The 13,271-nt window shown below is 43.5% G+C and overlaps 2 protein-coding genes across 7 annotated transcripts in view; one reads left to right on the top strand and one right to left on the bottom strand.

Moving 5' to 3' along the window:
• Window positions 1–605: 605 nt before the first annotated feature.
• Window positions 606–9,537, bottom strand: TMEM167A (transmembrane protein 167A). Its single transcript, XM_033164264.1, has 4 exons — window positions 9,413–9,537; window positions 5,068–5,177; window positions 4,070–4,104; window positions 606–881 (listed from the first exon to the last, which is right to left on the bottom strand). Exons 1-4 carry the CDS (start codon window positions 9,413–9,415, stop codon window positions 811–813), a joined length of 219 nt encoding a protein of 72 aa, XP_033020155.1. The 5' UTR covers window positions 9,416–9,537; the 3' UTR covers window positions 606–810.
• A 162-nt stretch (window positions 9,538–9,699) lies between these two features.
• Window positions 9,700–13,271, top strand: part of XRCC4 (X-ray repair cross complementing 4) — a 104,916-nt gene continuing 101,344 nt past the window's right edge. For all 6 annotated transcript variants that reach the window (XM_033163785.1, XM_033163786.1, XM_033163787.1 and 3 more), the window contains exon 1: window positions 9,700–9,757. The gene's annotated coding sequence lies outside the window, so the exon portion shown is untranslated. The remainder of the gene's footprint in view (window positions 9,758–13,271) is intronic.

The following is a 13,271-nucleotide window of genomic DNA, read 5'->3' on the forward strand; positions in this document are numbered from 1 at the left end:
TAACAAGTAATTTTAAAATATTTTCAACCTGTAGTTATATGTGTGCCTGTGTGTATGTGTATAAAACAATTAATCAGAAATTTCATGTGCTTCCAATTTGAAACATTGTTTTGAACTTTTGCATATATCCCTCCTTTACCTCAATCTCTACTGCTTATTACACCACCACTCTTATTGATAATGTCTGTTTTTACTTTGTCTCTGCCTATGCCTTTAAGATTTTATTGTTTCAAAGCGATTTCTAATTTTGGCGTCCTGCTTGCACAAAGGGCAGTTGCTCATGCAAACAGCACTTCTCCTTCGTCTCCTTCCTGCTGCATCTTCCTGTTGCGGGAATCCTCCAGAAAAGACTGGAGAAGGCACAGGGGCTGTTGGGGAAGGAGAAGGAGAAGCCCAATCATGTTTGCTAATGTGACACTGGAATTCTATCTCTGGGATTTTGTATTTTTAAAATGAAAAGTTGTTGCAAAAAATATAAACTTTTTAAAAGGATTTGTATTTCAATATCAAATCAGTTCTCAAAGAGAGGTTTCTTTGTCCATCTTAAAATGTCTCATCTGAAATACAGAATACAGTTCACATAAAAGAGTTCGGCAGAAGTATGACAGTATTAATTAATAACTGCATTTTTATAATTTAATACACCACTGCTCCCCTAACTGAAATATGGAAACAAATTGTCAAAGGTGTGTCTTGTCCAGCATTAACAAAGAAAGTGAAGTGTAGAACATATTTTTCATCTCTTCTGTTTTTCCCATGTCTTTTATTCCATATGCGCTTGACAAATATATTCCTGACATTTCCCCATTTTTACTGTATAAATAGAATACTGAAGGCCATCGCAATACAGCACACAGCTACATAAGGGCTCTTCCGCTCGCCTGGAAAAAGAAACAAAATTGAATTACTGGCTAGTTCACATCACACAAGCGAGTATGACTGCTTGATAGAAATGCAGTAATGTGAAACAGAGAGATCTGCAAGGGAAAAGACACTGAAAATGAGAATTCCAAGCACATTTTTGGGATGTACAGGAAGGTGCAAAGGGATGGAGATAAAGGAGACATGCTATTTGTATGAGAGACAGTCTATTGTGCAAGCAGGACACAACAACTGGATAGGATAGACAGAGCATAGACAGAGAGAAGGTATGGTCACCCCTGCCCCAATGCAATATCTACAAATATGCAAAATGTGTCAATATCAACCTAATTTTCTGCCCAGACAACTTCCAGTGAAGGCTAAGGTAAATCTGCAGCATTACAGGGGTAAAGTGCATCAAGGGCACCAGTGAAACACAAAATACAGCCTCTCTTTTACAATGATAAGTTTGTAATCCCCCTCCTTGTAACCGCTCAGCCCTCCCCCAAATCTTCTTAACATGCTTCCCCTTGCCCAAGAGTTTGAAACTCCTAATATGTACTACCAGCCTTAAACAGATGCGGGCAGCCTCCAGCCTATAAGTTAGTCTTGTATCATTAGGGGGTACAATTTAGCCCACAAGGTCATAGTTGCTAAACCATGCCATTTGTTGACATCACTGGTGATGCCCCTGGGTTTAATGCTGCATTGGCTCTGTTTCCTGTTGATGAGCACAGATTGAAGCCCTTTGCAAAAGTGCTTTGTGAAGCAGCTGTGTGCTTTTCCTTTAATTGAGCGGGTGGATAGTGAAGGTTGATGGGGGAGGGGAGAAGGAGCCTCCTCTCCCCTATCTCCCACCAGCTTAAATGGGCTACTTCAAAAACCACTTTGGCAAAGGGCATTATGACAGCTCCCATACTTCCTTTCAGTCTCTGTGGGTTGCTGGGTGCTTGGAAACCCTGCACAATGGATTTTAGGAGGTGGGTGGGCCCTGCTTGTCAATCGCTCAATGTCATTAATGATGTCATGTGGTTTGACAGGTGGGCAGCCCCACCCACCTGTCAAATTTGGCCTGCAAGGATGATCCTAATAATGATCTGGTCCATGGACCCAAAAGAAATTCCCCACCCTTGCCCTAAAGCAGAAACATGTCAAAAATGTTTCTCTTGTAGGGAACAATTGTTGCCATATATCTATGGTGGGTAACATTTAGAAAAACACCATAACATTTAACTGAATAAATGCTGTAATACCCAGAGTATGTTAAGCATGAAATATAATTCTTCTTCTTTTGCGATAGCTCGTAGCCGAGTAAAATTGTCTTCTATGAACATGGTCTTAGCAGTGAGTCCGTAAGTGACTGTGGAGGTCAATTCTGCGTCCACATGTCCTTCCACAGTGGGGACATAGGTTTCTGGGTGGGAGCTGATCACGGTGAGGGTTTGCCAAACGTGCCTTCCTCTTAGCTAGTTTCTCCTTTTCACCCTGAATTCATGCTTCTTCAAAGTCCATGACACCTTTGGTAAAGGCTGTTCTCCAATTGTTTCCCAGTTATTAATGTTTATGTTACAGTACCTTTTATTAGATTTGTTGTGCATCGGTATTTCACTTTCCATTCTTGAGTTGGGAATAGAGTAATTGCTTTGGAAGACGATAATCAGGCATCCAAACATGACCAGTCCAACGAAGTTGATGTTGAAGAATCATTGCTTCGAAACTGGTGATCTTTGCTTCTTCCAGTACACTGACATTAGTTTGCCTGTCTTCCCAAGAAATATGTAATTTTTTCCAGAGACACTGTTGATGGAATCTTTCGAGGAGTTGGAAGATGGCATTGCTAATGCTTCTGTATTGGTGGTGTGCTCAAAGGAAAATGCATACAAGTATCCACTCACACAAGCTGGCTGCTTAGTGAGAAATCTTTCCACAGCAAGAAACAGTTCACTGAGTCTTTGCACAAGTGAGGGCCACTACAATTACATTACATGTCATCATATGGCACACATTTAATTAAACTGCAAATAGCTGTGCAAATTAACGTCTGCAATTTCACATCTGCTTAGAATTAATGTTGAGGAAGTCCACCTCCTACAGTTTTCTTACATGTCGTACTTTTCTGTTCTTAATTTTCTTGAGAGAGGCATCCATCATCAATTAGGATTCAACGCCTGTTAGCACTGCTTTACAAATAGGCAACAGCTTGTCTGCTTAAAGGTGCAGACATTTAAAAGGCTGTTTAAACACAAGGGACAGAATTGCTTTCTACACTGATGCAGCTTTGTGCTTATCCTTTTACAGAAAGAGAACAAGTGCTAAAATGGTCAGGAGGCAGGAGGCAGGAGGGGGAGAATCACATAATGTCTGCTAGAATTTTTTGCTCCCCAGACAAGAAATTATGATTATAATAAGGTCATGCCAAACCTGCCACATCTTTTGTGTCAAAACTAGGCACAACAGGTTTTTTTAATAAGTGATTAATTTTTGTTTTGAGAACTATTAGCCTCATGTGCTGCTCTGAAGATTCGGAAAGTGGCATTCTAGAGTGCTTAACCCTTTCCTCATGTGCCCCTTTCTAAATCACAGCTTCTCTTGTTTTGCATTTATGTAATGAGGACAGAACAAAATCTATGGGCCCTTCGAGTTGTAGTGGTGTGGCAGGGTAGCGAGGATGGGAGAAATATCAGGGTGGCAGTGGTAGCAGGTGTAGGTTGACACACTTGTGTTTGCCGCCACAACTAACCCAGTGCTCCCCTCCTCCATCCTAGCAAGCAGCAGTGCCACTCTAGCTGGGACAGCAGTGCCTTACGTCATACACCATGACTATTCTTGAATCTCTCACATTTGTCTGTCATATAGCCTTCCCACAGGCAGCTCAAAGTAGCATACATGCAGTCCTTACAGACTGGTCCCACAACAATCCCATGAGAGAGGCGGAGAATCGAGAGCAATTTAGTGCTTGAACTTTTGCTAGGAATAATTCAGTATACAGAACATTTTGGCTCTTAAGTCTACACATTTTGATTCCTAATACTAGTAACCCTTACATTAAGCAGTCTGTTTCTCAAAGTTAAAATTGCAGAAAAGTACATGCTGTGTATTTGAAAATAATAACACTAAGATTTTTTAAGGCAAATAAAGGCATGCTTAGATGACACATTAACATCCACTAATACAGTATATTTTTGGGAAACAGGACATGCACACTTACCAATCCTGGCACACTTCCAGAATATGCCCAATAATCTGAAAATATATTTTGAGAAATTAGAAAAATGCAGCATTTCATATATTAAGCTTATAATTGGATGCATTTTTAATAGAGATAGAGTAGTTATGGCTAGAATTCAAAGACTGTTTTGTTTTTAAAACCATGCTTAATGGCTCAGGCATGCCCAGTAGGATTTTCAGCTGTTTTTGTTGAAAAGGGAACTCACACTGCTATGTCACTAACTAGTTTTGATGTGCCCACAGATACTTAAGTGGTTTGCTGTGCAAAGTACTTAGGAGTAGCATCCTTATGCAAGACTTTCACTGCTGCTAATCCCATTCCAGGTACCTCAACAACTGCCTTGTCTCATATGAACCTGCTTGAGTTCTTGTTCTAGCTTCTGGGGTCTTTCTTTTGTCCCTCCCCCCTTTCATCTTAGCCTTTTCAGTTATGGAATGACTGGCTTCCCTGTTCTGAAAGTAGGTTTGGCTCTTTCATTGCCTGCTTTCAATTTGCACTTAAGATAGTTTTGTTTCAGATGGCTTTTCTTTTTTGAAGTTAAGGCTTTTAAGGATATGTTGCTTTTATGATTTAACTGTTCATTCGTTAATTTTAATTGATTGACACTGGGTTTTAAAAAATCTTAAACCACGCCGTGTGTGCATCAATAAGAAAGGTATCATATAACACTGAAAAAGAAATCAACCTCCAATTTTCTTCCCCTAATGTCCCAAGACACAAAGACTCATTAAGATTTGTTGTAATAAATTAGTTTAGCTAGGCTTTCAAAGGTTAAAATGCTTATGACACAGATCTCACTCCAATGATTACAGCTGAGAAGAAAATCCATGAATGGTGATATCTAGTGAAATCAATGGGCAAGTAACTTGTCCATTAATTTCAGTTGGTCTGCTCTATTACTTTTGTCAGATATCATGCTGAGATTATAAACAAGCAATTTATATTTCCCCTCCCCCAAAATTTCTAGAGTTACATACCCAGTTTGATTATTATCCAGTAACCTGGGAGCCATTGACCTTATGTATGCACAGGTACATATAAGCAGAAGGATTACCGTCAGTAGGCTCTGAAAATTGAAGATTGCAGACTAAAAGAAAAAAGTAAAACAGAAGAGGAGTTAAGGTTCACTTTTAAAAATCTTTTTCCTGCCCCATTTCTTCCTGCATCCCTCCCTGCCAGTGAGTTGAAAAAAGTGAGTTTTGGGGGGCCATTAAGTTACTTCTTTACATTGTGAACAATTCCAGTACACGCACACACCCTAAATCGCCTAGCAAAGAAGTGGGTACAAGAATATGATTTCTTTTCAATACATAATCTCCTGGAACTCTGTATTTATAAGCACTATACAGACCACAAACTAAACAGGCATTTCAACTCACAAAACAAAAACAACTGATGTAAAAGTTATCTGCAGCTCTGGAGTTCCTGCTTGTACCAAACAACCACCAAAATGCTCATAATTATGGAAGACGGGGTGTGTGCAAATGGAAGAATTGTCCATTTCAAGGACATACTGAGGACACAGCAAGTCTCACGGACACATTATTCTCCTTTAGGGGATACCCTGTCAATGAGGATCAGGCCACACAGTGTTAGGAGACAAGGTCACTTTTTACCCTCAAAAAAATGCTATCACAAGTCCAGCATTTTACTCTTCCCCATAGGTGTTAACTGCAGCCATTCCTTTTTAAGGTATAAATTAAAGGAGTAAGCTTGGGAACACTATTGATGTGTGGGGGTCAAGCCTTTTCCTGCTGATCCAAGCCATTGATAATTAAGTCTTCTCCTATCTCTGAGGATGGGCTGCAGCTCAGCTGTTTGTTTGTTTGCATTTAAAAACAATTTAATATTTTTTAAATCCTTGAGTAGCAAGTTGTAGAGCCCAGCCCATACTTGGCATACATATGATCCTGGGTTGAATCACTGATCTCCAAAAGGAGGGTGGGAAAGACTTCTGCCTGAAAGCATGGAGAGCCATTGCCCATCCATGTAGACCAGGGGTCTGCAACCTTTAAGACCAAAAGAGCCACATGGACCCGTTTCCGAAGGGGGAAAAAAACCTGGGAGCCGCAAAACCATTGCGACATTTAAAACAAATATAACACTGCATTTTATTTTTTAAAATCCGATTTAAATTAAAAAAAAATCTGATTTAAATAAAAAAAATCCGATTTAAATAAAAAAATCTGATTTAAATTTAAAAAATCCATTTTTTTTAAAATCATTCATTTTTATCCACCCTGGGGACCACTACCAGGTCACAGCCTGATCCAAGGTGGGTTGCAACAGCATACAAATATTTGATTTGTGTTTTTTTTAAAATGAGTCCTCAACTGCACACTTGTGTTAAATGTTTGTCCCATGTCTAATTGAAGACTGCTGGCTTTTACAATAATCTTAGTGTCTTTTACTCTTAATATTTCAGACCAGAGGCTATGTTCACCTCTTCCAACCTCCTCTCTTGCTAAATAAAGCACAGAATTGCACCAGAGAAGCCTGTGATGTTTGTGCTGACTTGCATACAGGTGGCTGTAGTAGTTCGTAGTGTTCAAACCTTTTTAGGGGAGTTCCCTGCCCCCTTAATGACAATGGCGATAGATTTTGCACATGAACACAGATCCAAGTTAGGACTCCTCTCTTCCACGCTAACAGGTGCTTTGTCAAGGCTCCCCTAACACACACTCAGGACAGAGGAAAAACTGCAAAACGTCCCGGCCTTGCTCCGGGGCGGAGAGAGACGCGCGCCCGCGAGAGCACGGTCTGATGCTGCGAGCGGAACCAGGAGCGAAGGAGGCAGCGGCAGGGAAACAGGCGCCGCTTCCTCGACCATTTTTAAAAAGAGGGCTTCCCCCCTCGCCTGCCACCCGCCGCCCCTGGCCCAGCCCACAGCTGCCTACCTCGTCGTCGCCTCAACGCAGCAGCCAGCAGCCTTCCGAGAGGAACCGCGGCCAGCCCGCCCCTGCGGTCCCACGACCCAGCCGAGGAGTCCTGGCCTCCAGTGCCCGTGCGGGCACGCGTCTGAAGGCCCCCTTCCTGCCCCCATCCTGTCCCGCCTCCCAGGTGCCTCTGGATGCCGCGGGGTCCCACATAGCTGCCGACCCCGGAGCTCCCCTGTCCGCCCCAAGGCCGCCTCCCACGCTAGGAAGACTCCCGGAGCTGGGCAGGGTTGGTCCCGCCAGGCAGGCTTGGGGGGGCGGCCTCTCCCATGGACGCCTGCTTGGGAGGCGGAGGCGGGGTCTTCAAAGTTCCCCCTCCCGCTCGCCCAGCTCCATCTCTTCCCGAAGGAGCGCGCGCGCCTCAGGCACGCTCCCCGCCAGAGCCCTCAGCTGAGCTGCGCCACCTCTACTGCGTCCCCACCACCTCCGAGCCCCGCTGCCCCGCTGTTCAAGGCCAGGTGATCCTGGGTACGCCCCTGAGCAGCGCCCTCAGCCTCCGGAGGGCGGGCCGCCAACCAGCTGGAGGGCGGTCGCTTCCGCTGGCCAGCTAGAGAAGTGGGCGGGCGTATCTGCCCCGGAGCCCCAGAGCCGCGGCAGCCATGTAAAAGAGCCGCATGCGGCTCCGGAGCCGCAGGTTGCTGACCCCCGATGTAGACAATGCTGAGTTGGATAGATCAGTGGCCTGATTCATATAAGGCAGTTTCCTATGTTCTTATCTGCATCTCATTTATCCTATCTAATCATAGATTCTATTTCTTGGCAATGTTCAAGTATGATGGACTGATGATGAGATGCAGATACTGTAGAGAGGGAGCTGAATTAAGGCATACCATATGTTAAACTCATAAACCCAGACAGCTATAGTTGATGTAAAAAGACAAGAGAGTGATGTGTGTAGTGTAAAGTGAAAATGCAGAGAAACAGTAGAGTTTATACCAGAACATCTATGGTCTCATTCTTTGAAAGAACTATGGGCAAGACCCAGAATCATATACAATACCAAGGACTGTGCATCAAATGGAAACTTTGGGCTAGTTCTTCCTCAAACAATAGCCACTCGTATCACACAACTAACATCTTTTGAAACCAAGCGAAGTTTCAAAAGCAACTAGAGATATAGGGTGATGTTTCACTATTCATCCCAACAAAATATCAAAAGCTGTTTGGCGCTTGGTCCATATATGCACCTTCATACTAAATAAAACCCCATTAGTGAAATCCTATGTAATCCTATGTAAACAGCATAGCTTTTAAGGTAAAGGTAAACCTGACCGTTAGGTCCAGTTGCGAACGACTCTGGAGTTGTGGTGCTCATCTTGCTCTATAGGCCGAGGGAGCCGGTGTTTGTCTGCAGACACCTTCCGGGTCATGTGGCCAGCATGACTAAACCGCTTCTGGAGAAACAGAGCAGCACACGGACACGCCGTGTATCTTCCCACTGGAGTGGTACCTATTTATCTACTTGCAGTTTGATGTGCTTTTGAACTGCTAGGTGGGCAGGAGCTGGGACTGAACAACGGAAGCTCACCCCGTCACGGGGATTTGAACCACCGACCTTCTGATCGGCAAGCCCTAGGCCCAGTGGCTTAGACCACAGTGCCACCTGCGTATTTTACATGTGCCTTTATTTATACTGTAGTTGCATTTAAATAATGTTAAACACTGCAGTCCTATGCATTAAATAATGTGAAACACACTGCAGTTCTATGCACATCTAGCTGAGAGCAAGCTCCGTTGTATACAACAAAACTTACTTCCAAGTAAACTTGGGATAAGATTGTGCTGCTACACACATGCAAGGAGGCACTAATTTCAATTGTTCAGCCACATTTCAATGGGTGCCATCTAGTGCTTTTTACGTAGAAACCTATGGCATCTTGATGCGAGAACAGTTTAAAATCACACAAAGGCCTCTGCAATTTAATGCAAATTATTAATTATTAACCAGTCATTATTAGCACAAAAAAACTCCTAAAGAATCTTAGTGCTGCTCTGGGGGAAGTAAAATGAAGACATGAGACCTTGAGTATAGTATTTAGAATAGCAGGTGAGAAGGCAGAATTTTAAGTATAACCAGAAGAACCACTTGTAAGTTAAAAAGAGGGAAGCAGGTTTCCCAAACGATAATTTCACCACATTCTGGGGAAGGGAAGATGTTGCAACGACAACAACGTTTTTTCCCCTAAAGAACAGGGCACTATTGTAGTGAGAAAAAGAGAGAGACTGAGCGGGGGAGGAGCGGAAACGGGCAGAGACCACCCCCGGTGCCCATCTCTGAGCTCAACGGCCCCACTCACTAACACAGGCGGAGTACCGGAGTCAAAGGCGACCTAAGCGAAGCACCCCCCCCCCTTCATCCAAATAAACCCCCGACCGTCGCGCTTACCATGGTTACGCAGCGCCGCGAGCCACATCACACATCCGGTAGCCAAGGGGCGGGGCACGGAAGAAGAGGCCCCCTTAGACGCCCCACTGATTGGTTCGGGGGAGGCAGAGGCTCCGGATAGGCGCAGGCGAAGACGGGACCGGCGTTCCCATTGGAGGACGTGAGTGGGACGGGCAGCGCTCGAGGGCGGTGGAGGGGCCGAAACGGGGAAAGGCGATGGCTTCCCGTTGGCTAAAGGGAAAGAAGGGGGCGGGGCACTTTCAACCGACACACACACACAAAAGGGAGGGGGGAGGTATTATTTGTTATAGAAGCCGGAAGTGGCAGTTTTCAATGCAGTGTGAGGTAGGAAAAGTGACGGGCAACGAGCAGAGCCGGGTTGGGGGCGAATGTGTGGGGTTGGAGGCGGTGGACTGGCAAGCGAGGAAGTTCCTTCCAAGGGGCGCCTTGAAGGAGCGGTCGGGAATTGCCAGTAGTGCAATTCTGTGCCCGCTTACACAAGAGTAAATCCCACTCTCCCTATAGGACTCACTTTTGGGGCGGCATGGTGGTCAGGAGGACTGAACCGTAAAGAGTCCTATCCGCCCCGCGCCTCTTCATTCTGGGCACCTATACTGTATTTCCTATACGAGAATTAGGCTTTTTGTTTTGGGTGCGCTTCACACGTTGCTTGCAGGGGCTGATGGGAGTTGTAGTCCAAAAGCATCTGGAGGGTGCCCAAGGCTGAGCTAGATAGTCTTGAACTGACAAGCCACACTCCGCTTCGATGATCTTGTGAAAAGTAGAAAATTCTTTCCAGTAGCACTTTAGAGACCAACTGAGTTTGTTCTTGGTATGAGCTTTCGTGTGCATGCACACTGATTCAGATCTTCAGTAGTTCGTCGGAATCGGAAATAAGTCATCCTATGTCGCATATGGTGTTTTTTTTTATTGACGAGAAGCCCCCAGACCTACCAGGTGGTGCAAAGTTGATCCGAACACAGTTTGAGTGTTAAAAATTGGCGTTGGGTACTAGGAATGAAGTGGGTTCACGGGCCTTTCACGCAAAAAAAGGTCTGCTGTTTGCTTATTTTCTTCATTTCAGCAGCCTAACATTACAATGTTGTTTTTGCAATTGGGAACCAGAAAGTCACCCAATGACCTAGCAGTACATCCTGACTTGACTTTTGCCTGCCCCACTGTAGTTCAAGACAACTTAGTAGTTTCATGGTCTAAATGATAATAAAAAGCTGAAAACTATTTATTTAAAAAGAAGATGGTTTTAAAAAAAATTGCCTGTACTAAATCCAGACACTTGCATAGATCTGTGCTATCTGATGCTTCTGAGCTGCTGTATTTGTATACAAAATAAAATTAGACCAAATGGTAAAGAAGCGATTTCAAGCACTTTGGTCCAGGACACTTTTAGTTTATGCAAATAATAATAATGATCATGATCATGATAATAAAAATAATAAATCTCAAGAAGGGCAATTTACCAAGCCTTGGAATACCAAAACCCCAGATTATTGAGAGCAAAGGTCTTTCAGAGTTTAGCAATTGCAGCATAGGCCACTGTCAAAAGATGCAAAATCAGTTCCTTTTTATTCAGATTGAAATTAGCTTGTAGATTCAGATCAAAGAGCCAGATAAGGGAAGGGGTGAATTGTTTGTCCATTTATAAATAAGATATCAGATATACAAAACTTTTACCTTGAGGAAGTCCCACTACATATGCTGATAGGTGTTAAGCACCAACCATGTACTATAGGCAACTCCCCTTGTATGCAGGCGTTCTATCTGAGGTACCACATGTGCCAGCAGGACACACAGAAGTCTGCCAAGCCCCCTTCCGCCCCAACACCCCTGCAGTGCTGAAAATGGGGTGTGTGTTATCACACGTTACTTTAACGCTTGCAAATGGGAAGTTGCCTGTATTTTCAGGGAGAGTTCCCTAGTTTGAGCCAAAAGAGATCTTTATGGAACCTTGGACTAGAGCTTTTTCCAATCATCTTTCTGAACACCCCTGTTTTGTTCCTACTAGGACCTAGGATTTTGACCTGAAGTAAAAATTATGTTTATTTTTTTTTAATACCACAGTGAAGCTAACCATTTAATGGAACCCAAGGAATCCATAATAATTTGTTCAGGTTTCAGAAAAAAAGAAAAATCACTTCCCTGGCTTTTAAGTTGCCAATTGCATTCGTTGCTTCTCTGCCCAGCTATGAAAAAAAGAGAAACTATTAAATAACTATTTTCAGGGAGAGTGCCCTAGTATGACTTCTACTTTTGTTAAGGGTGCTGGTAATTTTAACGCTGTGAAGGGGCTCTCCTAACACCTATTGGCAACCTTAACAAGCTACATATCCCAGGATCCTTTGTGGACTGTGGTGACTGTTAAAGTGGTATAAGAGTACTTTAATTGTATGGTGTGGATGTGACCATTGTTGGACTTCAACTCCTATCTGACCATTCGCCATGTTGACAGGGGCTGATAGCAGTAGTAACCCAGCAGCAACTAGAGTGCACCATGTTGGCTATTCTGACTTGGTCTAGAATAGCTTATCACCCAGGAATGCCTGGAGTTGATCAAACACAATGTGCTTAACTATCTTTCAAAAAAATGTATTTTGAGGGGTTCCAGGTAGTAGTTCCCCAAATCTACTGGCTTGGGGGATGCCATTTTCAGCAAGGAGGGCTTGCCATAACACTTTTTGTATCACTCTTGCTCAAGGTATTATTAGCATTATTGAAAGATGGGATAAAATGTTAAAATGTTTTAATAAATACTATTAATTAACTACCTTGTTCACAATAGGGGCCTGTGTTTTCTAGCCAGCTTTAATAAGCCATAAAAAGCAAGGATCAATTGTGGTTGAATGGACTTTTCCAAGCACCCTGTCAACATCCTCAGTTAATTATAACTGGAACTGATCCAAGCAATTGAGATAAGTGGGTGACACGAACATCTCAGACATAACTCTTGACCCAACAATAACAAGTTTGAATGGATGTGAGCAATTTTATCTGCAAACATACAACAATTATGTTACAGCAGGCTGTCAGGTTTGAGGAGAAATGACTGTGATAGCCATTTCCAGACTGAACAATAGCTCTACTGCACAACATTCCATAGTTGCATTGATGGCAGAGAAGGAGGATCTCTTTATCATTGCAACACAGCATTTCAAATAAACTCTATTATGTTTGTCCAGAGTTCTGCTGTCAGAGATGGGTTGTGGGCTCAAGAGAGTCAGGACCTGGGAACTGAGAACTAGGATCTAAAGACAACAAGGAGGCAGCAAAAGATAACTAGCTAGGAGCATAGAGTGACTAATCTGGATCAGAGGACAAACCAGAGAGTAGGAATTGGGACCATGGAGGGAGCCCAGAAATGTAAGAGACACTGGAGCTTATGTAGACTTCATCACTTAACCAAGGATTAGCTAGAAAATTCCTTATATAACACCTTTCAACCTAAAATCCAATGGCAAATCTGAGTGGGTGGAACCATGCAAGTTTGGAAGCGTCTTCCCTGAGAGGTTGCAGTTGTGTAGCTCACCACATGGGACATGGGTCAGCAATTTCGGACACGTCCAGACTTTTATGTACTGATTTGTTCCTGCAACTTGATTAACCTTAATTCCTCAGAGTAATTGTGTCAGTAGCCTATGTCAGTTCCTTATTCTGAGCGTAAACAAGGCCAGAGCTAGAAGACTTGGTAGAACTGGTTGAAAATATAGAGTTCAGCAGTCTGGCAGCAGATTGTCCTACTATATCTACCAACTCTGCAAATGAATTCATGACAAGAGCTGCAAGCCAGCTCCATGCTCCTCTGGCAACACATAGTTCACCCAAATCTGGGCCAGACCAGAACACA

The sequence above is a fragment of the Lacerta agilis genome, chromosome 11 (assembly GCF_009819535.1).
Source record: "Lacerta agilis isolate rLacAgi1 chromosome 11, rLacAgi1.pri, whole genome shotgun sequence".
NCBI classification, from domain to species: Eukaryota; Metazoa; Chordata; class Lepidosauria; order Squamata; family Lacertidae; genus Lacerta; species Lacerta agilis.

Excerpts from the sequence above, each read along its gene's own strand:
- TMEM167A (XM_033164264.1), bottom strand. Across the intron at positions 4,105-5,067 it reads CTGGATAATAATCAAACTGG|ATTATTGGGCATATTCTGGA; the intron begins GTATGTAACTCT and ends ATATATTTTCAG. Across the intron at positions 882-4,069 it reads CTGGAAGTGTGCCAGGATTG|GCGAGCGGAAGAGCCCTTAT; the intron begins GTAAGTGTGCAT and ends TTCTTTTTCCAG.